At 48.2% G+C, this 25,071-nt stretch overlaps 1 protein-coding gene across 1 annotated transcript in view; it reads left to right on the top strand.

Annotated features, from left to right (window-relative positions):
• Positions 1-25,071, top strand: part of LOC309584583 (protein patched homolog 1-like) — a 253,048-nt gene that overhangs the window by 203,557 nt on the left and 24,420 nt on the right. The window contains exons 20-21 of the mRNA XM_082300678.1: positions 10,262-10,404; positions 16,103-16,202. Of these exons, the coding sequence (XP_082156804.1) occupies positions 10,262-10,404; positions 16,103-16,202 (243 nt within the window). The remainder of the gene's footprint in view (positions 1-10,261; positions 10,405-16,102; positions 16,203-25,071) is intronic.

Here is a 25,071-nt window from a genome sequence, read left to right as displayed (position 1 = left end):
AGCACTCGCTGCTTTCTTTTGCAGCTTTTAGTGTGTGCAACTGGTGCAGTTTCTCCCTGTGAGAGTTGTCCATTGGCTCCACCCACTGCCAAGACTTCGTATCTGTTGCTGGTTGGTACATACAAGGAACTGGGGGGGGAGTGATAGATATCCTGATGACACAAGTCACCAGAGACCATGGCACCTCCTTCTCCAAGGTGCTGTCAGCTTGCTGTTGATGCTCTTTGTCTGGTAGTCCTTGGAGGTCAGTGCCATGGGGCCCTAGTATTACTTCTTTCAAAGTCTCGAATAATTATCTATTTCTTGTTCCCCCTCCCTAATACAGTGTAGCGTGCTGACTTCCTCCTTCAGCTCCTCCAACCGCTGCCTGAGTTACTCCACCTGAACACACTTTGCACAGGTGGAGCTTGCACCCTCCTCCACCCAGAAGTGTGGGGTACTATTACCGCAGGCCTGGGCCCTAGGGTATATCACCGTGTCCCGAAGCCATAGGAAGGAGGAGGAGAGAAGATCTAGCAGGCAGGAATTGTGCAGCAAGATTGATTTCTTTATTTATTTTACAAACTCTTTTATAGACTTTTTTCTTCATAGTCTAATTGGACAAAGGATCAGCCACCCCTTGGGGTGATTGGCTAAAAATCCTAAAACATCCATTGTCAAAATATTTTTCTATTATACCATAAACAAGACTTTTCAAGGTTGCAGGTGGCTTGGTTGTTTACATACTCTGCTACCTCTTCTGTGAGAGAGAAAACTCTCTCACGGACTTAGAAAATAGCAAGAAAATCCTCACTAGCAGCATTTTTGTATCTACAATTCCCCCTTTTTGTTTGATAAGATAACAACTCTACTATTAATCCTAAATAGAAATTTGCATCAGTTATTAATTCTAAATATGTCCTTAAGGCTTTAACTATCTGACTCCATAACAAGAAATTTAAAGTTCTGTCTCTGCTTGTGGAAGGACCATCCCAATCTCTGCTTGCAGAAGGACCATCTGCCTGATGGTTGACATCTTGGTCATCATCAGAAGAGTCATTAGGCTGATGATCTACATTCTGGTCGCCATTTGGATGGTTGGAGTTCTGGTCATCATTTGGAGGTTGCCTGTTCTGCCTCTGGTGCCGCAGGTCAGGGCGAACGCATTTTGCAGGTAGCCACCGTACCCCAGTATCTGTGGAAATGCAAGCATACCCACGACCCCAAACGATAAGCTCATGCGGGCCTTCCCACTAGTTAGTGAGTAAATTCCGTACCCAGACCTTTGCCCAGGGCAGTTGTGTCTTGCCTGCAGACTGCAATGAGAGAAAATGATTCAGAATAACAGGATTATTTGAATTTTGTGGTACTGTAAGGTGATTAATTGAATACAAAGCTTTTGCTAGTCGGCTCTGTGGGGTTTCTCCATGCATTCCCCTTTTCTGTTTGTCCAAAACACCCTTCAAGGTACCATGAGCGCGTTCGACAATGGCTTGGCCAGTAGGAGAATGTGGGATACCAAAAGTATGGTCTACACCCCATAGGTGTAAAAACTGCCGTGTCTTCTCCAAGGCGTAGACAGGACCATTATCGGTTTTCACCGAAGCTGGCACGCCCAGGACTGAGGAAGCCAATTTCCAATGGGCAATGACATCACGGCCCTTCTCTCCAATGTGAGCAGTAGCCCACATAGCTGAGGAGAAAGTGTCAATAGACACGTGCACATATTTCAGCCGACCAAATTCTGGGATGTGAGTTACATCCGTTTGCCAAATCTGCAAGGCTTTTAGCCCTCTGGGGTTTACCCCCGCTGGCAAAGGCGCAGCGAGTCCGTGACAGTCAGCACAAGCGCTGACAATGTCGCGTGCTTCGGTTGGCGTTAAATGAAACTGCTTCTGCAGGGTATGTGCACTTTGATGGAAGAAACCGTGCAATGCCTTGGCTTGTGCAATTTTGTCAGGCTGAGGCCCTACCCACGCAGGGTTGGCCAGCATGTCAGCCCTGGCACTGCCTTCTGTTAGAAAACCTGATAAATTGGTGTGGCTTCGAATGTGCAGAATGTAAAACGGATGCACTCGAGCCTGAATTGCAGACCACAAGGTTTGCAACAGTGGAAACAGAGCCGCACTGTTCACCTCCTTCAGAAGTGAACAATCTAAGCCTTGGGTTATATCTGCTACATAAGCAGAGTCAGTAACCAAATTCAAAGGTTCCTGTGAGAATCGCTGAAAAGCCATGGTAACAGCCCTTAATTCAACTTACTGAGCAGAGCCTGACTCGTGTTCCTTCAGCACCTGTGTCATAGGTTAGCAAGCATAGTCCCGGAAGGGATGTCCTTGCTAAGGGGTGCTTACAGTTTCCTCTGGGAACTGATAGAACCTATCAGCTGGCCAGTTTGAATATGGACAATTCTCTAAGCCACTTAAAGTTGTGAACACCTCTGTGATCCACATTTAAGAATAGGCAAACTCCCCCTCCAAGCTCTCTCTCGTTTCCGGTGCTGGGACAGGTGGCTGCGGGCCCCGTGTGGGGGCCAGCGGGCCCGGCCAGGCCCTGCTTGGGCCAGGCCGGGCCGGGCCACGGCCATCCTGGAGTCGATGGACTGGTTCCAGCCATGGAACCCCCCCCACTGCCTTGCCATGGGCAGCCGGAGCGGCTTGGCTCTCCCCCCTCTCCACTGCGATAAGAAAAATTCAACATTCCAGCTGCAAAGCTGCAAGGCCGAGGTGAGATTAACCCTTTTTACTGCTGTGAAGAGCTGAAAACCTGAGGGAAGAGAGAGAGGAGATGCTTAAAGCTGAAATTCTGTTGTGAAGCTATGATATATCAGAGTATCCTGTTGTAATTTCATGAAGATATGGGGGGTGGAGTGTTCAACTCGTAAGCAAAAGCACCTGTGCTGAGATAGGCAGATGCTGACGCAGCTGTAATTCCATGAGAAGTTTGGACAGGGAGAGATAAACCAGATGAGGACTTTTGCTCCAAATGGGACAGGAGAAAACCTCAGTCCCTAGAGATGCTCCCAGAGATAGTCCTAACGATGAAGATGATGAAGACCCTTTGCTCCCAGGGAAGGAGAAGGGCCTCTGTTTTTGTTTCTGAATGGCTCAACCTTAAAACTGTACCCCAAAAAACTTCAAGAGTGGACCCTCGAAAGCAGTTGTGGGAAAAGCTGCTAGTCGGGGGAAGGGACTCACATGCAGGCAGAGAGACTCCTCTTCCTAAATGGACTGAACAATATTTGGAAGTGGGCGGCTGTCTCGTTGTGATAATGTTTTCATAGCACAAGCAAGAAGAGACTTCTCTTTCTAAATGGACTAAACAAGGTTATTATGGCAGTGGTAAACAGACTGAACATCTTAAGGGTTTTCACATTGTCAGTGGGAGAAGGGAGGAAGGTGGGGGGAGGAGGAGAGTTCTGAAGGTGGTATAATCTTTTTTTTCTTTTCCTTCTTTTAGGTCTGTTAATAAACTTCTTTATATTCTTTCAAGTTTGGTGCCTGCTTTGCGTTTCTCCTAATTCTTATCTCACAGCAGATAAACAGTAATGAGTATTTTGGACCAAACCACTACAACCTGCCATTCCGATCCCTTCTTCCAAGTAACAACGGCTTTCCCAGTTTTCCCTGAAACATCCGTAAAGACGGTGGGTCCTTGCACTGGCACTCGACTATTTCTCGGCCGGAAGGAAAGTACGGTCGATTTTGCCAACTGCAGTAATTTATGACTGGGCAGATGGTAAGTGATCTGCCCTGAAAAGTTTTGCAGCGCTCTTTGCAAAGGAGCACTATGGATGAGGCTCCACTCAAAGTATTCCTTTGAGATCGGAATGACAATTACTGCAGGATCTGCAGCCATCAGTTGCAAACACCATTGACGGCATTTGATTATCAGAGAAGCGACCAATTCAAACACTGTGGTCACAGTCCTTTTCGGCTGGTGAGGCAAAAAGACCCATTCTAGGATATGCAAAGGATCAGGCCATTGTGCATTCCACTGGCCAATGATACTTGTAGGATGGAGGTCTGGAATAGTAATGAAAACAGTCATAGCAATGGAGGGATCCACTCGATAAACTTGACGAGTGGAAACAGCCCGTTGGACCTCTTGCAGCGCTCGTCGTGCTTCCGGAGTCAACTCCCGAGGTGAATTCAGATCAGGATCCCCTTTTAATGTATTAAAAAGTGAGGAAAGTTGCTTTGCAGTTAGACCTAAATAAGGTCATAACCAATTGATGACACCCAGCAGTTTCTGAGCATCATTCAAGGTTTTAATCGAATCCGGGAATCGCACCTCTTGGCGTTGGATAGTTTGGTCCAAAATTTTCACTCCTAAATATTTCCAAGGAGGATGCTGTTGAACTTTCTCCGGAGCTACCTCTAATCCATAGGCATGCAGAGCAGCGAGCAGCTGAGGCTGTATTGTCAGCAGCTCGTCCCAGGTGGACGCTGCCACCAGGATATCATCCATGTAATGGTAGCAGCGTGCATCAGGAAACTGCTTGCGAACTCCATCTAAAGCTTGGGCGACATACCACTGACAGATAATTGGGCTGTTCCTCATCCCTTGAGGGAGGACCTTCCATTGGTATCTCTTAGCAGGTTCAGCATTGTTAATGGCAGGCACAGTAAAGGCAAATTTTGGTTTGTGATCAGGATGCAAAGGAATTGTGAAAAAACAATCCTTTAAATCAATGATCAGGATGTCCCACCCCGTAGGAATCATGGTGGGAGAGGGCATGCCAGGCTGCAATGCCCCCATACCTTCCATTACTGCATTAACTTTCCGGAGGTCCTGCAATAATGTCCATTTCCCTGATTTCTTCTTAATTACGAAAACAGGAGTATTCCAGGGGCTAGTAGAAGGTTCAAGGTGCCCCTGTTGTAACTGTTCCTGAACCAGCTGATGAAGGGCGTCTAACTTCTCTTTTGGTAGGGGCCACTGCGGCTCAAAGATTGGTGTGTCAGTCAACCACTGCAAAGGCAGTGTAGGATACTGTGCGCCCTTACGCACAGTGACCCCTGCTAAAAATTTGTCCCAATCTGTACGCCCCAAGCTGCCAACACGTCCCATCCCCAAAGGTTAAGGGAAGTGGTAGCAACATAAGGCCTAATTGTAGCTGTGTGCCCCTCTGAGTCCTTCACCATCACAGGCCGTTCGCTTAAATAGCTCTGTGTGGTTCCTCCTACTCCTGCGATGGCCGATCCCACAGGGGCTAGAGGCCATGAGGGAGGCCACGCAGAGAAGGAGATGATAGTTACATCAGCACCCGTATCAATCAAACCTCGAAGCTGAGTCCGGGGTGGACGGGTGTTCGGCAGGATCAGGGTACATGTCATCTGTGGCCTTTGGTCAGAGATGTCTGCAGTCCAGAAGGCCTGTGGAAGTCCTGTAGATCCACTGCCGCTATCTTTGTGAGTTGGTTGTCCTATCCTGGGGACACAAGACTTAAAAGGCACTAATTTAGCAAGGCAGGTCTTTTCAGGAATAGTTACAGGGAGTTTTTGCGTGGAGACCATAGTGCAAATCTGACCTTGAAAGTCAGTGTCAATAACTCCTGAGTGCACTAAGATTCCTTGATGGGAAACGTCAGGTTTTCCCACCAGCATCGCACTGGACCCCTGGGCTAAGGGTCCATATGCATCCAAAGGAACCTTATAAATACCGCTAGAGTCGAAGACGACTGCGGCTGCGGTGTGGACGTCAAAACCGTCTGATCCCTGGGTGCCGTCTCTAGGGTGGCTGGGTAGGCCTGTGCCTGTACCTGTGCCACTCTCTGGGGGAGCGACTGCATCGGAGAGCAATTCCCCCTCCTTGCACCCCGGCGGAAGTTTCCCGACAACGGCCAACCATCGGCATGAGTCAGGGATCTACAATAGTCTGAGCAATGCCCTGGCCTGCCACACCTCTTGCACTGGGGAATCGGTGTGTTCTCTTTTTGGCTCGGCTTAGGCCGCTTAAGTTTTCGCACCTGTTTTGGTTGCTTTGGTTCACGACCAGAAGATGTGTGAACAGGCTGCAGGAACGCAGCCAAAGCAGACCTTCTCTGGTTCCCAGATCCCACCGTAGCGCAGGCTTCAACCATGTCTGTTACCTCAGGATCCCCTGGCAACGCATCTATGATTTTTCTGCACTCCTCGTTTGCATTATCTCTCACTAACTGCCTTAACAACATCTACCTTAACCCGTCATCTTCAACCTGCTTCTCGAGAGAAGCAGTGACTTTCTCTACAAAAGAGAGGAATGACTCTGATTTCCCTTGAACTATTTCAGTATAGGAACAGACAACTCTATGGTTTTCAACAGGGCAGCCATGCCGACCTGTTGTGCTTGCTGCAGGACGCTAGAGGACAAAGTACCCTGTAGGCTGGGATCAGAGAAGGTGCCAGTCCCCATCAAAGCATCCATTCCTGCTGTCCGTCTAGGATCGGCAGCAGGGAGCTGCATATTCCCTAATGCAGCCTTGCCGGCCAGCTTTCTCCAGGTTTTCTCAAAAACTGTAAATTGTACAGGTTGAAATAGGATTTGACCTAAGTGTCTGATATCAAATGGAGAAAGCAAATCTGTATTTATCACCCTTATTATCTGCATAACCTCAGCAGAACCTAGTCCATATTGTGCCACCTTGGACTGCAGGTCCTGGGCAACCTTCCAAGCAATTACCTCCTGCTTATCACGCTCGCCTGAATTTGGGAGAGCCTTATACACTGGGAAAGCTTGGATCTCCCCTTTTGGGGAGTCACTACCATCCTGAACTTCTGGCACAGCCTGTGGATGGAGTGTAACAGCTTCTCGGTTACCCCCAGAATCCTCAAATCTATTTGGCATTCCAAGTGTTTCCAATAACCTCCAGTCACCCTCCTCCAATGCTCGCATCTTAACTGACTCTAAGAAGTGACTGTAGTAGGTCGGACGCACTGTTACTGTGCAGTCCTGAAAGGTCCAGGGGCGAGACCGGCGCAGCCTTTTCCTTTGCCGCCCGGCTACAGTCGCCTGACAACCTGGGGCCAGAACCTCAGCTGCCTCACTGCCTGACGATGAGTCATCAGGCAAAGGCAACTCAGAGACGCTGGGAGCGAACAGAGATGGACGGAGAGGGGCACTTTGGCTAAGTTCGCTAGAGGTAGAACAGACAGCACAGACTGCAGTTGGCTGCGCTGCAGTTTGAACAGCAGCTTCTTTACGGGATGCCATCTCGGCCAGTCCCGATCGAACCGGTACTGGAGCTGCTGCCGCCGTCTCTGGGGCAACAGCCGTGCCCGGTGCCGCGCTTATCTCTTGCACTGCGGCATCGTTCGGCGCCGTCTCTGGCCCTTGCGCTGCAGCCGCGCCCGGTGCTGAGCTCGTCACTTGCTCCACGCTGGCGCTCGGCGCTGCTGCCGAAACCACTGCTGTTTCTCGCTCCCTGGCCGCGTTCGGCGTCGCCGCCGCTTCCGGGTTTTCCCACAGCAGCGCTACTTCCGGGTTCGCCGCTGGCCGCTTCCTGGTTTGGAGCCGCCTCTCCCGCGGGCGGTGCGGGCGGTGCTGGCGGCTCGGGCCAGGCTCACCCTGCACGGCAGGGTGCCTCTGGCATCCTCATCAGCTGCTCTTGCAAGCTGAGCAGGTCCTCCAGCTTTCGGGATATGTTCGGTAACTCTGTCAGCAGAGGCAGATGCTCTATTAAAAGATCGACGGCTCGGTTCTGCAGCGATGCAGAACAGTCCAGCGCCAAGGAGGGAAGCGGACCACACCCAGGCAGTCTCAGTGCACTCACGCCCGGTGCTACGCCGGCTAAGAAGTTAGATCCAGGCAATTTTGGCTCTCTTGGTGCATACGCAAACGGGCTAGGAGCCACTCTGGGGGTCCAAGTTGCTAAGCCGCTAATTTGTGGCCCTGGATAAACCGTGGCCGCTGCCGAGCTGAGCAGCAAGGAAGGCCGCGTGCCCTCCCGCTGCCCCGACACCCCCGCCTCTGCCGGCGCAGGGTCCCTGGGGGCCGCAGAGTCCTGCGATTGTGCAGGGTGAGGCGGCGTAGGCTCTGCCTGAGGAGCCGGGGGGGATTTTCCGGATCCACCATCATTTGCCCCGGAAGCCCGGTCAGCGGGGTCCTCCTCGGACATTCCTCCATCACTCATCAACGAAATAGGCGAGCCAGCTCTGCTGCTACAGTCAAGGTCTGTCAGCAGAATAAATAACGAACGCCAGGTTTGATATAATTCTAACGCTGCTGGCTCCCCAGACAGGAGCTCGTGTCGGACAGCACAGCCAAGTTCCTGCCATAAGGCAAAGTCCAGGGCAGTATCTCTATCCATGGAAATCCCTTTTAAGGTAGCCCAATCTAATAATTGCCAAACTGAGTTCTCAGGAATGGAGGTGTGCATTATACTAAACACACCTTTCCAGACCATTACCACAGTGTCGTTCTGTGAGCCGCTGTTCGCCATTTCTCAGTCCTGTCGGACCTCCTGGTCCCGGGGGGGGGGGGGGGGGGGGGAAGGGGAACAGCGTACCTCTAGAGGAATTCGGCTTGGCTCGCAGCAGCAGGACACGCCAGAGAGTGCAGATCATGTCGGGCAGCACCAAATATTACCGCTGGCCTAGGCCCTAGGGTATATCACCGTGTCCCGCAGCCATAGGGAGGAGGAGGAGAGAAGATCCAGCAGGCAGGAATTGTGCTGCAAGATTGATTTATTTAATTATTTTACAAACTCTTTTATAGACTTTTTTCTTCATAGTCTAATTGGACAAAGGATCAGCCACCCCTTGGGGTGATTGGCTAAAAATCCTAAAACATCCATTGTCAAAATATTTTTCTACTATACCATAAACAAGACTTTCCAAGGTTGCAGGTGGCTTGGTTGTTTACATACTCGGCTACCTCTTCTGTGAGAGAGAAAAGTCTCTCACGGACTTAGAAAATAGCAAGAAAATCCTTGCTAGCAGCATTTTTGCATCTACAGGGTACAGACTTTACAACCCTCCACCTGGATGGCAGCTTCCCTGACAGGAAGCTCTTTCTGAGTGGCCACTTCCATTCATCCCAGGCTAGCCTGAATAGGCAAATGGTCCCTGGCTGCTGCCGAACACAGCCCTCACCAGGTCTCTGCCACCATGCTTCCGACAATCCCAAAGCGCTGCCTAATAAACCCTTCTAATTCCCTGGAGTCCTCAAGCTGCCGGGTATGTTTGCATAGCCAACAGCTAGTTGGGGTGACCATCAGGGCCACAGCCTACACCTGTGGGTGAGCAGATCAGGCAGCAGCCCGACAACTGGTAGAGTGTGCTGCCTTTCTCAGGTGCCCTTCCACGCAAATTTCCACACTGCTTCTCTCAGATGACACTCCCTGTTTGCATGCCCTGCTTGCATCGCTCCTGGTTGCCAGAGCTCCCTAGGGACTGGTTATATGTGGCTTCCCAAGGTTTGAACTGGCCATGGGGACAGCTGGCACCACCCAGCATCTACATGTTGTAGATGAGGTACAGAGTTGGGCATATATAGCACTGCTAGCTAGTATGCTATATAGTTGGGCACAGTATAGTGCTGCTAGGTTTGAAGTAGAAAACGTTGTAAAAGCATTCATCTTGAGTGAAATAGGAATGTAAAAAAGCAGCACATGGCTTAGCAGTGTTGCTTTATACTGGTCCTGTTGAACACACTGGCAACTTTCCATCAGTTGAGTGCCTACTGTGTATAACATCTGATAGTGCGGATCCTCAGACCTGTGAGGAGAAATGCACTGTATCACTGAACACTTCTGTGTAAAGTGACAGAAAGACCTGATCCACTAGTAAATGCTACCATGGATGTGACCGTGTATGTGAGCAAAAGTTGCAAGTCCTTGGTCTGTTCCAAATGCATTCAGGAAAACCTGAATCAGTATTGGCTAGTTTTGCAACAAAGTTCTCATGGCAGTCATGGAAACTCTGCCCTCGTGAGAACGACAAGAAAAGCCCTATAATTTTTACACCTGAAGTACTTTTACTATAAAATGAATTCTTTGCATGTGGAAACAAGCTAACTGAGAAACAAATGAAAAGCCTGCTGATGCAGGCATGCATTGTTTCCAAAATTATTACTATGGCTCTGACTCTAATCAATGCTTACTCTGGTCATGTGAATTCAGCAGCAGCTATATGGTATGACTGCATGATCAGACCTTGTCTTGAAATCTAGCCTGCTATAGAGATACTTTAATGGACTGCAAATTGAAGTAATTAACTGGTGAAAAATGGCATACTAAGAGAGAGGCTGTTTGAAAGACTCTACGTGTCTCTCTAATGAAATGGATTTCATTGTTTTACAGGCATTTTTAACTGCTGTAGGAGACAAGAACCGCAGGGCTGTCCTTGCGTTGGAACATATGTTTGCACCAGTGTTGGATGGAGCTGTGTCCACTCTGTTTGGAGTGTTAATGCTTGCAGGATCGGAGTTTGATTTTATTGCCAGGTAAAGCATTTGTGTGTCTTGACTTTTTTTTTTTTAATAAAAATACGCACGCTTTTAATATTTAGACATTTCAGTGTATCTGTCATTTTATTACCATGTATGGTGTGTCAAGCATGCTTTTACATCATGGTCCTGTTTTCCCAAGGAATTCTATTAATTCCTTGTCACATGCTGGACATAGTAGTATTTTCATTGCTGGTATTAAAATCTGTTCCAGGAAAATCTGACTCCCAGCATGAAAGGAAACAAAAATGGCCCTCTTTAGCAAAGTTTTCTAATCCTGAAATTAAGTCAGTTTGAAGCAGCTAGTATTGTCCAATATTAGCTGGATCTTACCTTTAACCTTCCAGATATAGGTCAGGTCTTCCAGATTTGTCATATGCACAATGGTTTGCCTGGAAAGGACACATGAAGTCAGCCCTCTCTGGGCCTTCTCTTGCTATCTTTATATGAGGTTTACAGCAACTTCTAAATGGGTGAGAGGAAAAGCCCTGTTTGGGAGCTAGGGAACTGTAAGTATGAACACAGAACTTCATGTTAAAATTCTGTAAAGCAAAGTCACAAAGGCTCTTCTGTTTATAACTATAGGCACAGTTTCTTGTGAATTTAATTAAGACTGTGGATTTGTCAATCATGAGAGGAGAGCAAATTTTTGAGAAGTACAATGAAACAGAACCTAAGCCATTCCAAACAACCAGTGGAGCTCTGCAAAATCACTAATCTTAGAAGTAACACAGATTCTTTGTGGCAAACTGCAGCACAAAAAAACCAATTAAATCATAGCCCTAAAACAGAACTGAGGTAGAACTGGGCCAAATTAAAATGCTTTGAAAGATGACTTAACTGCTTATGTAAACATCAACTGGATAGGGATTTAGACTTAGCTGACATCCATTTGACAACAACTACAACAAAACATCAGAGGCAGGAAATGAGACAATGACTGCTAAATCTCATCAGGATTTTTTGTCTATGTATGCAAGAGATTTCACAGAATCATTTAGGTTGGAAAAGACCTCCAAGATCGAGTCCAACCTTTGACCGATCACCACCTTGTCAATCAGACCAGAACACTGAGTGCAATGTCCAGTCGTTCCTTGGACACCTCCAGGGATGGGGACTCCACCCCCTCCCTGGGAAGCCCGTTCCAATGCTTAACAACCCTTTCCATGAAGAAATTCTTCTTGATGTCCAACCTGAACCTCCCCCGGTGCAGCTTGAGGCTGTGTCCTCTTGTCCTGTCACTTGTTACCTGGGAGAAGAGACCACCCTCCACCTGGCTACAGCCTCCTGTCAGGGAGCTTTAGAGAGCAATAAGGTCTCCTCCGAGCCTCCTTTTCTCCAGGCTAAACACCCCCACTCCCTCAGCTGCTCAGATTTGCAGAAAGCAGGGCTTACACTTAGGTCTAAATACATTAAACTTACATGGGGATTATTGCTATACAGATATTGCATGCCCTGAAATAGAACTTGGGGTTTTTTTCAGATCAGTATATTTTATTTTATTTTATTTTATTTTATTTTATTTTATGTGAAGAAATAAGGTAGAATTATTATTTTAGGACCTGATCTTGTAAGGGATAAACACACTGACATATAGGTTGCTCTTAGACTTAGCCTAAATTTTCAGGGGTATATGTGCTGTGCTACTTTCCTACTTAACAGATAAAAGATTCGGCAAACATGTCTTTGTATCATGGCAAATGGGAAACTATAGCAGCCCTTCATTCAAAATTTGGAGTGGATATAGTATATAAAATGAGCATTTCAACTTTCCAGCTTCTTTTATTTTACTTTTTTGCCCATCAGGTTCTTGTTTTCTAACACAATCTGACTTTAGTTTGCATTGTTTAGAAAACAAAATAAAATATCAGAGACTGAGCATTGTTATACTGGGTGAGGATGACCCCAAACTTCCATAAGGGATAGATTAGTCCAACAGTATAGAATATTAAGTAAATTAACAGAAATCGTATATACCATCTGATCAGAGCTATAATGTTCTTGGTTATTCTAATGTTAGATGTTTAGAGTAGCACCTTTTTGTGAGGTTGTCTGGAAGACAATTTCCCAGCACAAGTGGATTATTGGTATGTATGGGATAATTGGGCATTTGACCACTATAAAGATGATGGTCGAAAACAAGTACGAAAACCGAGGAAGAGCTTTAACTGCAGCAATTGTGAGTAATTTAACCGAGACACTTGCAGAGTTGGTCTCTGCGCCACCTTATACTCCTTCCTTTGTATCGCTTGTTGCTTGCCCCCCAATTGCCTTTGCTGTTCCCACTGCTTCTGCTGAGCTTTACCCCGTGGTTTCTAATATTATCCCTAATCCTCTTGCAACGGAGGCAGTGGTGGGAGTGGGGGTGTGTATGTATGTGTGAAATGTTCCTCCCCCACCTTCAGTGTTACATGTATACATACATCCATCACCCCTGGAACCCCGGGGATTTGGTTATGTGGGGAAATCAAATGTCCAGGTTAAGGGAAGGTACAGGTTGATGTGCATCATTATTTTCCGATATTTGTTCAGAATATGATCCATCCTGGGTCGATGTTGATTTGTTGTTGAGGGAGTTGTTCCATCCAGACGAGCAGGATAAGATAGTTGTAAACAATGTGGAATTAACCCTACAGGCGGGGGAAGTCAGACTGCCTGCCCTCGGGTTGATCCTGATTTGGCTTGTAATAATCAAACAGATAATTGCCAAACAGTGGCTGCAGATCTGATAAATGTGATTAGAGCTTGTGAGGAGATAAGAGTAAATTGAACTAAAGTACAGGAATGTAGACAGAGGCCAGAGGAACACCCCAGTGACTACTGGGGAAGATTGCAACAGGCTTTGTTGACCTACAGGGGAATGACTCTCCAGAATTTTAATAATGAATTAGCAGCGTGTTTGTGGCCCAAGCCACCTCTGACATCTGCAGCTGTTTTAAGAATCACACGTTGGGGTGGCAAGGAAAAAATTTGAAAGATATTATATTTCCTGGAGATTCTAGACTTGTACAATATGTAAATGATTTATTTCTTGACAGCAAGGCATACAAAAATTGTTTGAAAGATACTATTTGCCTATGTACTGCTTTAGCAGAAAAAATGGCCACCGTGCATCTCTTTCTAAGCTTCAGTTGTGTCATCGGGAAGTAAAGTATTTAGGATTTATATTAGCAAAAGGAGAAAGATTAGGAGACCCAGAATGGGTCCAGGCTATTGTAGAAATACCTAGACCGGTAACAAAGAAACAATTGTGAGGATTTTTTAGGCGCAGTAGGATATTGCAAACTCTACTTACTGGGGCTAAGGGAGTTGAGTAAACAATTGACAGAAGCTACCAAGGCAGAGGAAGTGGAGCCTATATGTTTTCTTCCAGAGGAAGAAAAGACCTTCCATGCTATAAAAGGAGCTTTAGTTTCTGCTCCGGCACTGGGATTGCTGGATTACTCCAAGCCCTTTGTGCATGAGAACAAAGGAGTAGCCAGCAGAGTCCTGTGAGAGACTGGAAAATGGATGTCTCAAGACATTTTGGGGTGCACGTGTGTGGGGGAAGGGGCAGGTCGAGCCTTGCCCTGGCGAGGTGATGCACTGCCCTGCACATCCCCCACCCCCCTAGAGCCAGTATCCCAGGCTGGCAGTGGCTGCCAATCACTGGCACAGTGGAGGCCATGCTCCACACTTGCCTCTGGAGCCCCTAACCCAGTTCCTGAGTGGCCAAATGACCAGAAGTCCCACCTGGGGGAAGGGCCCAGGAAGGCCAAGGGGTATTTAAGGCTGAACACAAGGCAAGCATACATCTTGACCCTACCTCCTCTTGGAATTTCTATCTGAACACCACTGGAATCCAGGAGTTGGTAGCTATATGTGTGATTTCTATATCTTTTCTGTCTTTTTCTTCTTCTTCTAATTCCCTCTTCTTGGAATTTTTGAGTAACTTAAAATTGAACGGGCTTAGAGTTTGCTAAGTTAAATTGGCCAAGTTAATGCTTTGAGAAGTGTTTCATGTTTATTGAATGCTGCTCTAAACCTTTTGCCAAAATTTCTTTGATTTTTTTAAAGTTGCCAGTAAAGTTCTTTTTGTTGTTTTGACCTCTTGAGAATATCTTGTCGGTATTTCTCCCATGCGTCTAACTGGGAGTACATGAACAACTGTAAGCCCTTTTAAGTGTCTTGTCGAGTGAGGTTGTTTGGGGCCTTACAAGTCCTTACTCAAAAGCTAGGTCCACACTGCTGCTCTGTGGCTTATTACTCAACTGAACTGGATCCTGTAGCAGCAGGGAATAATTCCCTTGTCAACATGACAGCAATAACAGCAACTATCACGAAAAGGAGCAAACCATTGGTTCTGGGTCACCCAACCACTGTGCGTCCCCCACATGAAATAGAACTGATTCTTAAAACACATGCTACACAAACATCGTCCCCACAAAGAGCACATCCTTATGAATCAACAGTTTTAAAAGCAGACAATATTACTTTGAAAAGATACGTTGTTTTGAATTCAGCAATTTTATTGTCTCTTCCCTCTGATGGTGAGTTGGATCATGATTATGCTGAGGTAGTGTTTCACTCCAGCCAGCTACGGGAAGATCTGTGAGATCACCCTCTAGACAACTTGGATCTAACCTTGTTCACCAATGGATCTCCATACTAGAGGAACGAAAAATGACACACAGTGACATGCAGTGGTGAGAAACTTAGAGGTACTTGAAACAGAACCTCTACAATCCTTGGTGAGTGCCCAAGGAGCTGAATACACTGAATTAACAACATGTCCCTGATGGGGACATAATCAATGAGTGACTATTTATGCTGATTCTAAATACACTTTTGGAGAGCGTCATGCAGCATCCGTGCTATGGAAAGAATGAGAGTTCATTACCACAGCAGAAAAGAATATTTCTAGTGGAACTGAAATCTGAATGCTATTGGAAGCTATTAAACTTCCAAGGGAAATCGCTTTGGTGCACTGTCCAGCTCATACCAAAGGCTCCAATGAAATTGAAAGAAATAATAAGATTACTCAAACTTGTAGTCAGATAGGTTTAAAAAGGCCTGAAGTTTAGGAATAGTACTATAGGATATCAGGATATTGGAAATACCCCTCCCCAACCTCTAGAGTTGTCATCAACAGGAAGAATGTTTGGCAGACACTTAATTATACCTGGGACCTTTGTCCCTGCTAGGACCAGCCTCTTAGATGGAGATGAATGGGTTATCAAATTTGCATGGAAGTACAAAAGCATCTACAAGAAAATAAAGCACAAGCCCAATGACTTCAACCAGTACCAGCAGGAATGCAAGTACATGATATCCAGTCTGGGGATACAGTAATTATAAAAGTCCACTCTCGCAAAACAAAGCTGGACCATAAATGGGGTAGTCCATATACTGTGCCACTAACTTCTTATTTTGTTGTAAAAGTTACGGAGAAAGACAATTTAATTTAATTGTTTTTCTTTCTTTTATCAACTTTGAGTTGTGTGATGTGCATTCTTTAATCCAAAAGGTAAAAAACCAAAGGAAGATAACCTATGTATAAAGTGATATAATGTTTTAGTGCAATATTAGTAATATTTTATATTTAATTTAGTATATTCATTTTTTAATATATTTTGCAATAGTATGCAATGCCTTTATTCTTACAATATTTGTGCCTCTTCTCTTCCCACTCCCACCCCCTTGAACCCTACTTCAGGTATTTTTTTGCTGTTTTGACAATCTTAACCATTTTGGGAGTTCTCAATGGATTGGTGCTGCTTCCTGTTCTTCTTTCACTCTTTGGACCATACCCTGAGGTTAGTAAAATTAATGGTGAACAGAAGAAATCATATTATCTCTCCCGCTGCAACCAACCCCCTTCTCTAGAAACCCCTTATTTTTAAAATTCTTTTGGGTTTTAAAAAATTTTACTTTAAGTTTCTTGCTTTAGTTTTAATTTAAATATTTTTAAAATGTTACGTTTGTTATTTATTTGGTATTCTTCTACCTTCTTATACTTTTCAAGTATTTTTAATGATTATTGGTTTAGAGGCTGAAATTACCATGCTAAATAAAAATGTAGATATTAGGTAAGCTTTTAAAAGCAAAATGTTATATGCCAATATAAAACCAGGCTTTTCCCCAAGACATTGCAAAAGACAGTTAATTTTGTACACATATATTCTCTTTTCTTACCCACTGCCTTTGTTGCGTTCCTCAAAATATTCAACTCACTAGACAGGCAAGGAGCCTTGTGTGGACCAACATTACACAAGTGGTGGTCTATAGACCACACCCTGATAACCATGTCCAGAAGTCTGCCAAAAGGTGCCTCTCACCACCCTATGCCTCTCTGTGGTACCCTCTAGGCTCAAGCAAAGATTTTAGTTGGTTGAAGGCTCAACCTGGATGTTGAAGACTTTACAGTATAAAGCCCAAGTCCAGCCAAAAAGGATTCATAGCTATCAAATTTGTATTTGGTTATTCATTACCTTCAGATCAGTTAACACATTTGCGTTAGGTATAGATATATTTATCATGTATTATTATAATCAGTAATGCTACACTGCATGTTTTTATATATGTGTGTGCATCTGTATAAAAATAAAACACAAGGTACATATACAGGGCTAGTAATATTTTATAGAAATTGCGTGCTCCACCCCTGTCTTGGTTTGAAAGACAGGTGTCTGCTAAGGAAGGCAGAAGCCTCCCTTGGAATGGCAGACGCAGCCCCCTTCCCTCCGAGTTACTATCATTTTGAAATCAAGGGGCTTTTAGGCAAAGATGTGGGAAATAGGAATAACAGTTCTTTACTATTATATATATATAACCAGTCAAACAAACAACAATAACTATGGCAGTAACAGCAAACAATCACAAACTCAGTCCCAGCCTTCTCGGCTGTCAGGCCCTTTCCCCTTGGGTGCAGTTCTGCTTGCAGCCGGCAGGGGCGCTGGAGGCTCCCGGTGAGCAAGGCAGGTGCGATGTTTTCCCCGCGGCTGCAGGGGGTGCTCCGGAGCGAGCTCAGGGAGCATGCGGCACTGGTGCCCTGGGATCTTGGGAAAGGGATGGAACAAAGGCTTCACAAACCCCTGGGCAGCTGGCCCCGGTGTCCGGCCGGACCCTTGGGAACAGCAGGCTGGAATGGCAGGCTGGAACGGCAGGCTGGAATGGCAGGCTGGAGCGACAGAGACGAGCACAAATCCCAGGTGGCAGACGCGATGTATCCAAACAGGGTACCCCCCGGAGGTCTCAGCAGGCAGGTCGAGCACGGCTACAACGTAGTGAAAGCTCTAAGCAGCGGCGGGGCAGGGTGGCCACGGCCCGGCTCCGAGCGGGACAGGGAAGGTGGGCTTGGGATCCTGGTGTTTTCTCCTGTTGCAATTATTAAAGGATCAGGGACATGGATCATTGATAGAATTATGGGATCAATAAAAGAACTATACAAGCAATAGGCCTGGAAGCAAAAGGCCTGTGTGTGAGAAAAACTCTCCATGAGAAAAATCTCTGTGAGAACCAAGCTGGGAACAAGAAGGGAGTTTTGAGAAGGTACAGCTGTGTAGATAAGACCGAGAGAGAAGGGAGGTAAACTCTGAATTCTTTTAATCATAACATAACTGTAGAAGCTTGCCAATGTAAGTCCAATTATGTAGAAGTAGAAATGTGCTTTGATAAGCTTTAAGCCACTTAGGAGTTAACAAGCTGGTATACTATATAAGTGCCTTTGGATTGCTAATAGATGGAGTTTTGCGCTTATCAACCATATTGGCTGGTCTGCAAGTCTCTCCCCCCGCTGGAGCCGGGCCTCTCTTCTTTTTACAATTCCAACATTCTCCAGCAGAAAGAAAAGCAGCCGTAGGAAAAACAGCTTCCTCTCTCTCTGGATGCCGAGACTCAACTGACCCCACACCCAGGTGAAACAAAAGAGTAGCCAGGAGCACCCCACTGCTAGTGGGTAGCTCTTTGTTTTCCTTAAGTACCCAGTGATTTGTCGTCTTAGTAACAGTATGGGGAAAATTCCTTTAACAGAAAAAATACTAGAACTCCTAAAAAACCCCAACATTATCCACGCCGAATTTTTCCCATACTAACATGTTACATTAAACTTGCCCCTTTTAACCATATAAATACATGCATCACCCAAATTATATACATTATATGCATGCTGATACTGATACAAGTACAGAGCCGTGGGTAGTTCACCCTAAAACAAGGTCCCCTTGAGGTATGCATCGGGTCTCTCCATCTCTTTGCATCACCCACCAGGTGCAACCTGGTCCCTGAGTGAAGACAACCCCACAGATGGCTTTGTCTTTGCTCAAGGCAGACTTAACCCAAACAGTTTTTCCAAGCATACCTCTCATGTGCACCACTAGAACCTTATCCCTGTCTCTTGTTTGTAGGGGTTCGGATTGGGAAGGGCCTGCTTGGCTGGTGGAGCCTCGGGTGTTAACTAACCAGGTGGCTCTTGTTAAATGCACCTCCCAGTTTTTGAAAGTCCCCCCACCCAGTGCCTTCAAGGTGGTTTTAAGCAGTCCATTACATCTCTCAACCTTCCCAGCTGCTGGTGCATGGTAAGGGATGTGGTACACCCACTCTATGCCATGTTCTCTAGCCCAGGTGTTTATAAGGCTGTTCTTGAAATGAGTCCCATTGTCAGACTCGATTCTCTCAGGGGTGCCATGCCTCCAAAGGACTTGCTTTTCAAGGCCCAGGATGGTGCTCCGGGCCGTAGCGTGAGGCACAGAATAGGTCTCCAGCCACCCAGTGGTGGCTTCTACCATTGTGAGCACATAGCGCTTGCCTTGGCGTGTTTGAGGCAGTGTGATGTAATCAATTTGCCAGGCCTCCCCATACTTGTATTTGGACCATCGCCCACCATACCACAGGGGCTTCACCCGCTTGGCCTGCTTGATCGCAGCGCATGTCTCACAGTCATGGATCACCTGGGAGATACTGTCCATGGTTAGATCCACCCCTCGATCTCGTGCCCACTTATAGGTGGCATCTCTGCCCTTATGGCCTGAGGCATCATGGGCCCATCGAGCTAGGAACAGCTCTCCTTTATGTTGCCAATCCAAGTCTATCTGGGACACCGCTATTTTCGCAGCCTGATCTACCTGTTTGCTGTTACGATGTTTTCGTTAGCCCGGCTCTTGTGGACGTGAGCATCTACATGACAGACCTTCACGGATAGCTTCTCTACCCGAGTGGCAATGCCTTTCCACTCCTCAGCAGCCCAGATTGGTTTTCTTCTGCGCTGCCAGTTTGCCTTATTCCACCTTTCCAGCCAACCCCACAGAGCATTGGCTACCATCCATGAATCAGTGTAGAGGTAGAGCTTTGGCCACTTCTCTCTTTCAGCTATGTCCAGAGCTAATTGAACAGCTTTGGGTTCAGCAAATTGGCTTGATCCACCTTCTCCTTCAGTAGCCTGTGCAACTTGTTGTGTGGGGCTCCATACAGCGGCTTTCCATTTCTGGCTAGTGCCTACAATTCGGCAGGAACCATCAGTGAAGGGGGCATATTGTCTTTCACTCTCGGGTAGCTCGTTATATGGTGGGGCTTCTTCGGCACGTGTCACCTGCTCCTCATCTTCTTCTTCAGATAACCCAAAAGTCTCACCTTCCGGCCAGTTCGTAATTATTACCAAGATCCCAGGGCGACGTGGGTTTCCAATTCGGGTGCGCTGCGTGATGAGGGCGATCCATTTGCTCCAAGTAGCGTCGGTGGCGTGATGCGTGGAAGGAACCTTTCCTTTGAACATCCACCCCAGCACCAGTAGTCGGGGTGCCAGGAGGAGTTGTGCCTCTGTGCCGATTACTTCTGAGGCAGCTTGGACTCCTTCATAAGCTGCCAAGATTTCCTTCTCTGTGGGAGTGTAGTTGGCTTCAGACCCTCTGTAGCTTCAGCTCCAGAATCCCAGTGGTCGGCCCCAAGTCTTGCCAGGCACCTTCTGCCAGATGCTCCAGGACAGACCATTGTTTCCGGCTGCAGAGTAGAGCATGTTCTTCACCTCTGGTCCCGTCCTGACTGGGCCAAGAGCTACGGCGTGAGCGATTTCCTGCTTGATCTGGGTGAAGGCTTGCTGCTGTTCAGGGCCCCAGTGGAAATTGTTCTTCTTGTGGGTAACCAGGTAGAGAGGGCTCACGATCTGGCTGTACTCGGGAATGTGCATTCTCCAGAAACCGATGGTGCCTAGGAAATCTTGTGTTTCCTTCTTGTTGGTCGGCCGAGACATTGCTGTGATCTTATTGATGACCTCAGTGGGAATCTGATGTTGTCTATCTTGCCACTTTACTCCCAGGAACTGGATCTCTTGGGCAGGTCCCTTGACTTTGCTCTTCTTGATGGCAAAACCAGCTTCCAGGAGAATTTGAATTATTCTCTCTCCTTTCTCAAACACTTCTGTTGTGGTGTTCCCCCACACAATGATGTCATCAATGTACTGCAGATGTTCTGGGGCCTCACCCTTTTCCAGTGCAGTCTGGATCAGTCCATGGCAGATGGTGGGACTGTGCTTCCACCCCTGGGGCAGTCGGTTCCAGGTGTACTGCACGCGCCTCCCGGTGAAAGAAAACTGAGGCCTGCACTCTGCTGCCAGAGGAATGGAGAAAAATGCATTAGCAATGTCAATAGTGGCGTACCACTTCGCTGCTTTGGACTCCAGCTCGTACTGGAGCTCCAACATGTCTGGCACAGCAGCGCTCAATAGTGGAGTCACTTCATTCAAGCCACGATAGTCCACAGTCAATCTCCATTCCCCGTCAGACTTGCGCACAGGCCAGATGGGGCTGTTGAAGGGTGAGTGGGTCTTGCTGACCACCCTTGGCTCTCCACCTCACGGATCATCTTGTGGATGGGGATCACAGCATCTCGATTTGTCCGATACTGCCGGCGGTGCACTGTCGAGGTGGCAATTGGCACTCGTTGCTCTTCCACTTTCAGGAGCCAAACTGCAGAAGGATTCTCTGATAGTCCAGGCAGGGTGTTCAATTGCCTAATGCCCTCTGCCTCCACAGCAGCAATCCCAAATGCCCACCTGAGTCCTTTTGGGTCTTTGTAATAGCCGTTCCAGAGGAAGTCTATGCCCAGAATCCACGGGGCCTCTGGGCCGGTCACAATCGGATGCTTTTGCCACTCCTTCCCAGTCAGGCTCACTTCAGCTTCCAACACGGTCAACTGCTGTGATCCCCTGGTCACCCCAGCGATGGAGACAGGTTCTGCCCCCATGTCCCGATGGCATTAAAGTACACTGTGCCCCAGTATCAACCAATGCATCATATTTTTGTGGCTCTGATGTGCCAGGCCTTCGAATCCACACCGTCCAGAAAACCCAGTTCTCCTGTGCCTCTCCCTGGCTAGAGGCAGGGCCCCTCTAGCCCTGGTTATCATTCTTTCCCTGGGTGTACATGCTCGAGGTACTTTCAAGGGGATCCGACATATCATCCTCCTTTTTGTAATACCTGGCAGCTCGGTCACGGGAGGCTGAGGCTACCTTCACCTTAGCGGAACCCCCTCGGTTAGTGCCTCCCTTCTTGAGTTCACGCACCCGCGCTGCCAGGACAGAGGTGGGTTTCCCATCCCACCTTCTCATGTCTTCCCCATGCTCACACAGGAAAAACCACAGCTCAGCTCGTGGCGTGTACCCTCTCTCTCTAGCTGGGGGATGACGGGCTCTGACTTGGGGGCCTGTGACTCGCACTGGTGCCACACTGATCTTCTTCATCTCCTCCCTCATCTCCTTCATCTCCTCTTTGAGGTCCAGGACTGTGGGATATGCCCAGCCACTGCCCTGGAGGGATGTCTGCTGAGATAAAAGATTTTGCAATCGCCCAGCAGGACTCCCTGGAAAGGTGAATACTTTTGAGTCATGGAGAGGAAAAGTAGACCCACAATCCTTTGGGAGACCCTATGCAGATCGTTCTGTAACCCATTGGTCTATCCCAGACCCTCTGTAATCCATTGGTCCCCTTGCTGATCCCCTGTATCCCTATAAAAGAAGACCAATTCGCCTCTGTAGAGAGAGAGCTTGTCCCTGGCTTCCCTTTGCCGGAGGGGACCCACAATAAAGCTACCTTCGTGCGGAACCAGCCACACGGGCCTTCTCGTCTCTCTCTCTGGTCTGGTTTGGCCTAGAGGCTGCCCTGCAGAGCTGAGCTGGAATCACGAGCTGATATCACTAAAGAGCTGACAGCTTCTGCAAGGGCTCCTCTGCCAGCAGCTGAGAAGAAGACACCGGACCCCGGGAAGGCGATTCCTTTCGGGACCATCTCCCTGGACCAGTCACCTCTTCCTGGGTCACAGCCTCGGACCCCTCGACCAGCTGTAATAACTGGCGCTCGAACAGCCTTGGACCCTGGAATCCGGACCTGGCCTGAGCTGCGTCTTGATCGCCAAGACAGAACCAGCCATTCGTGTGCTGCTCCTCTGAAGACAGACCTACGTTTTAGCAGGCCTTTCGGACGGGGACAGTTCGAGACCCTCTCTTCCAACCTAGGACTAAGTCCCTGAGGATCGAACTGCCAGACCATCCCCCCAGCAGACCTTTCCAGGAGCCAGCCCCACCAGAAAATGGGATTTGTAAGTTTAAACTTGGAGCTCTGTCCTCCTCTTGCGCGCATTATAAGTTATTTTGGTTTTTTTTCTCTTTTTCTGCTGAGGGAGAAACTAAGATGGGACATAGGCAAGCTAAACCCAGCCTTTCCCAATCTGAGAGACACCTATACCCCTTTCTTCTGACTCTTCTCTTAAAATCTGACTTTAAATTCCGTAAAGGTGTTCTTTCTAAGAAAAATCTTAAATCTTTCACTAATTGGATATCTCTAAATTTCCCTGAAGCTACCACCGATTCTGTTCTTTCTGATTCGTTCTGGGACAGTGTGGGGAAAAAACTGTAATCCTCTCAAGTCTCGGGAAACCTCTCAGTTTCAAAATTCATTCCTTTATTTCATTTATTGGTTAAAACGTGTCGTGCGAAACCCCCCCCCCTCAGCCAAACCCCTTCTCTGCCCTTTCCCCCTCCCATCCCCCCTCTCCGCCTCCGGCAATGGCCAGCCAGAGCGCGGACCCAGCCAGCTGCCCCGGCCCTGGCCCAGCAGGGGCGCCGGCCCCCCCACTTCCCTTCCCCAATCCCCTGTTCCCGATGGTCCTTCCCTGTCCGGCCCCCCCTGCTCGCCCCCTCGGTTCCGCTGTCACCCTCCAGGCAGCGCACGCGGCACCCATCCCAGACTCATCCCCCCTCCCCGGGATGGATGAGCCGCCCCCAGCCCCGTCTCCCTGTGCCCCTGGTATTCCGCAACCCTCCCCGCACAACACCACCCTTTCCCCTCTCGCACCGGCCCGCGGTGCCTTCGATCCCCCCCACCCCACCGCATCCCATGCCCCCGCGTCCCAGTCTCCTGCCGCGTCCCAGTCTTCTTCCGCGTCCCTGCTCCACGCGGTCCTGCCCCCCACACACCCCAACGCAGCGGCCCCGTCCCAGCAAGCCGCCCCGCCGCTGCTCCCCCCCGCACCCACGGAGCAAGCATGGTACAACACGGGACCGGTCCCGCAGAGCTCTGTGCACACATCATGGGGCACGGAACAAGCGTCATGCCCCCCGCCAGCGTCTGCCCCTCTCGCCGCTGGCGGAACGCAGCTATCCGCGGCACCGCCTCAGGCTATCGCCCATAGAATGGAATCCCCCTCCCCCCTTCCCCCACCGCAAATGGCTCTGCCACCCTGGCAGGCGCCGGCACACCCGGTCTCCCCCCTCCCAGCTGCATCTTGCACAATCCGTGCTGATGTTCCCCATCTCCCTGCACCCCCCCCTCCCCCTACTACGGGTTCTTGCGCAATCCCCATTCCCCCCGCTGCTGCGCTAGAGCCTATGGCCCCCCCCCACCCTCCTTTTGCCCACCCCGACTCCACATGGAATTGCGAAACCGGCACTACCTGTAACCCGACCCCCCAAACGACCTGCTGCTGTACAACCTCTCCACCCACATGCTGCCATAACAGGACCCCTTCCCACCCCTCAAACCACCCCGGAGCCCCCGCCATCCCTGCCCTGGGTAAAGCAGAGCCGGCATTTCAAATACGCCGCGCTAGGCCCCCTGTATCCCAGCCCTGCCCTGCCACAGCCTATCCCTCCTGTTCAGATGACAGTAGCAGCAGCTCTGACTCTGAATCTGAAGACCGATGGGCACAGACACGCAGGGAAGCGAACCGGGAGGGGGATTGGGAGTTGGCTCAGAAAATTTCAGCTTTTCCAGTCATTATAGGGAGAGGGAGGAGGGGTGGTCCATCTACAAAAACATGGGAACCTATCCCATACAAAGAAATCAAAGAGCTTAGCAAGGCAGCAAAAGACCATGGGAGAGGGTCACATTTCTTTAGAAACTTATTGGAAGCCACTTTCTCTGCCTATACATTAGTACCACATGATATTAAAAACATTATTAACTGCATCCTTTCCCCTCCCGAATATATGTTATGGGAAAGGCATTGGAAAAGACATTTAAAAACACTGTCTGACACTTATGCTAAAGATGCAAATCAGACAGATTGGACAATAGAACAACTGGCTGGAGAAGGTGACCTCCAAAAACCCTCAGATCAAGCTACAACCTTACCTGAAGTAGCATTACAAGACATAGCTATTGCAGCTAAGACATCGCTGTTTCTCACCCCTGATGATTC

Source organism: Coloeus monedula (genome assembly GCF_965178545.1).
Source record: "Coloeus monedula genome assembly, chromosome: W".
Classification (NCBI taxonomy): domain Eukaryota; kingdom Metazoa; phylum Chordata; class Aves; order Passeriformes; family Corvidae; genus Coloeus; species Coloeus monedula.
Note: the sequence above shows the minus strand (reverse complement) of the source record. Positions and strands in the feature narration are given on the sequence as shown.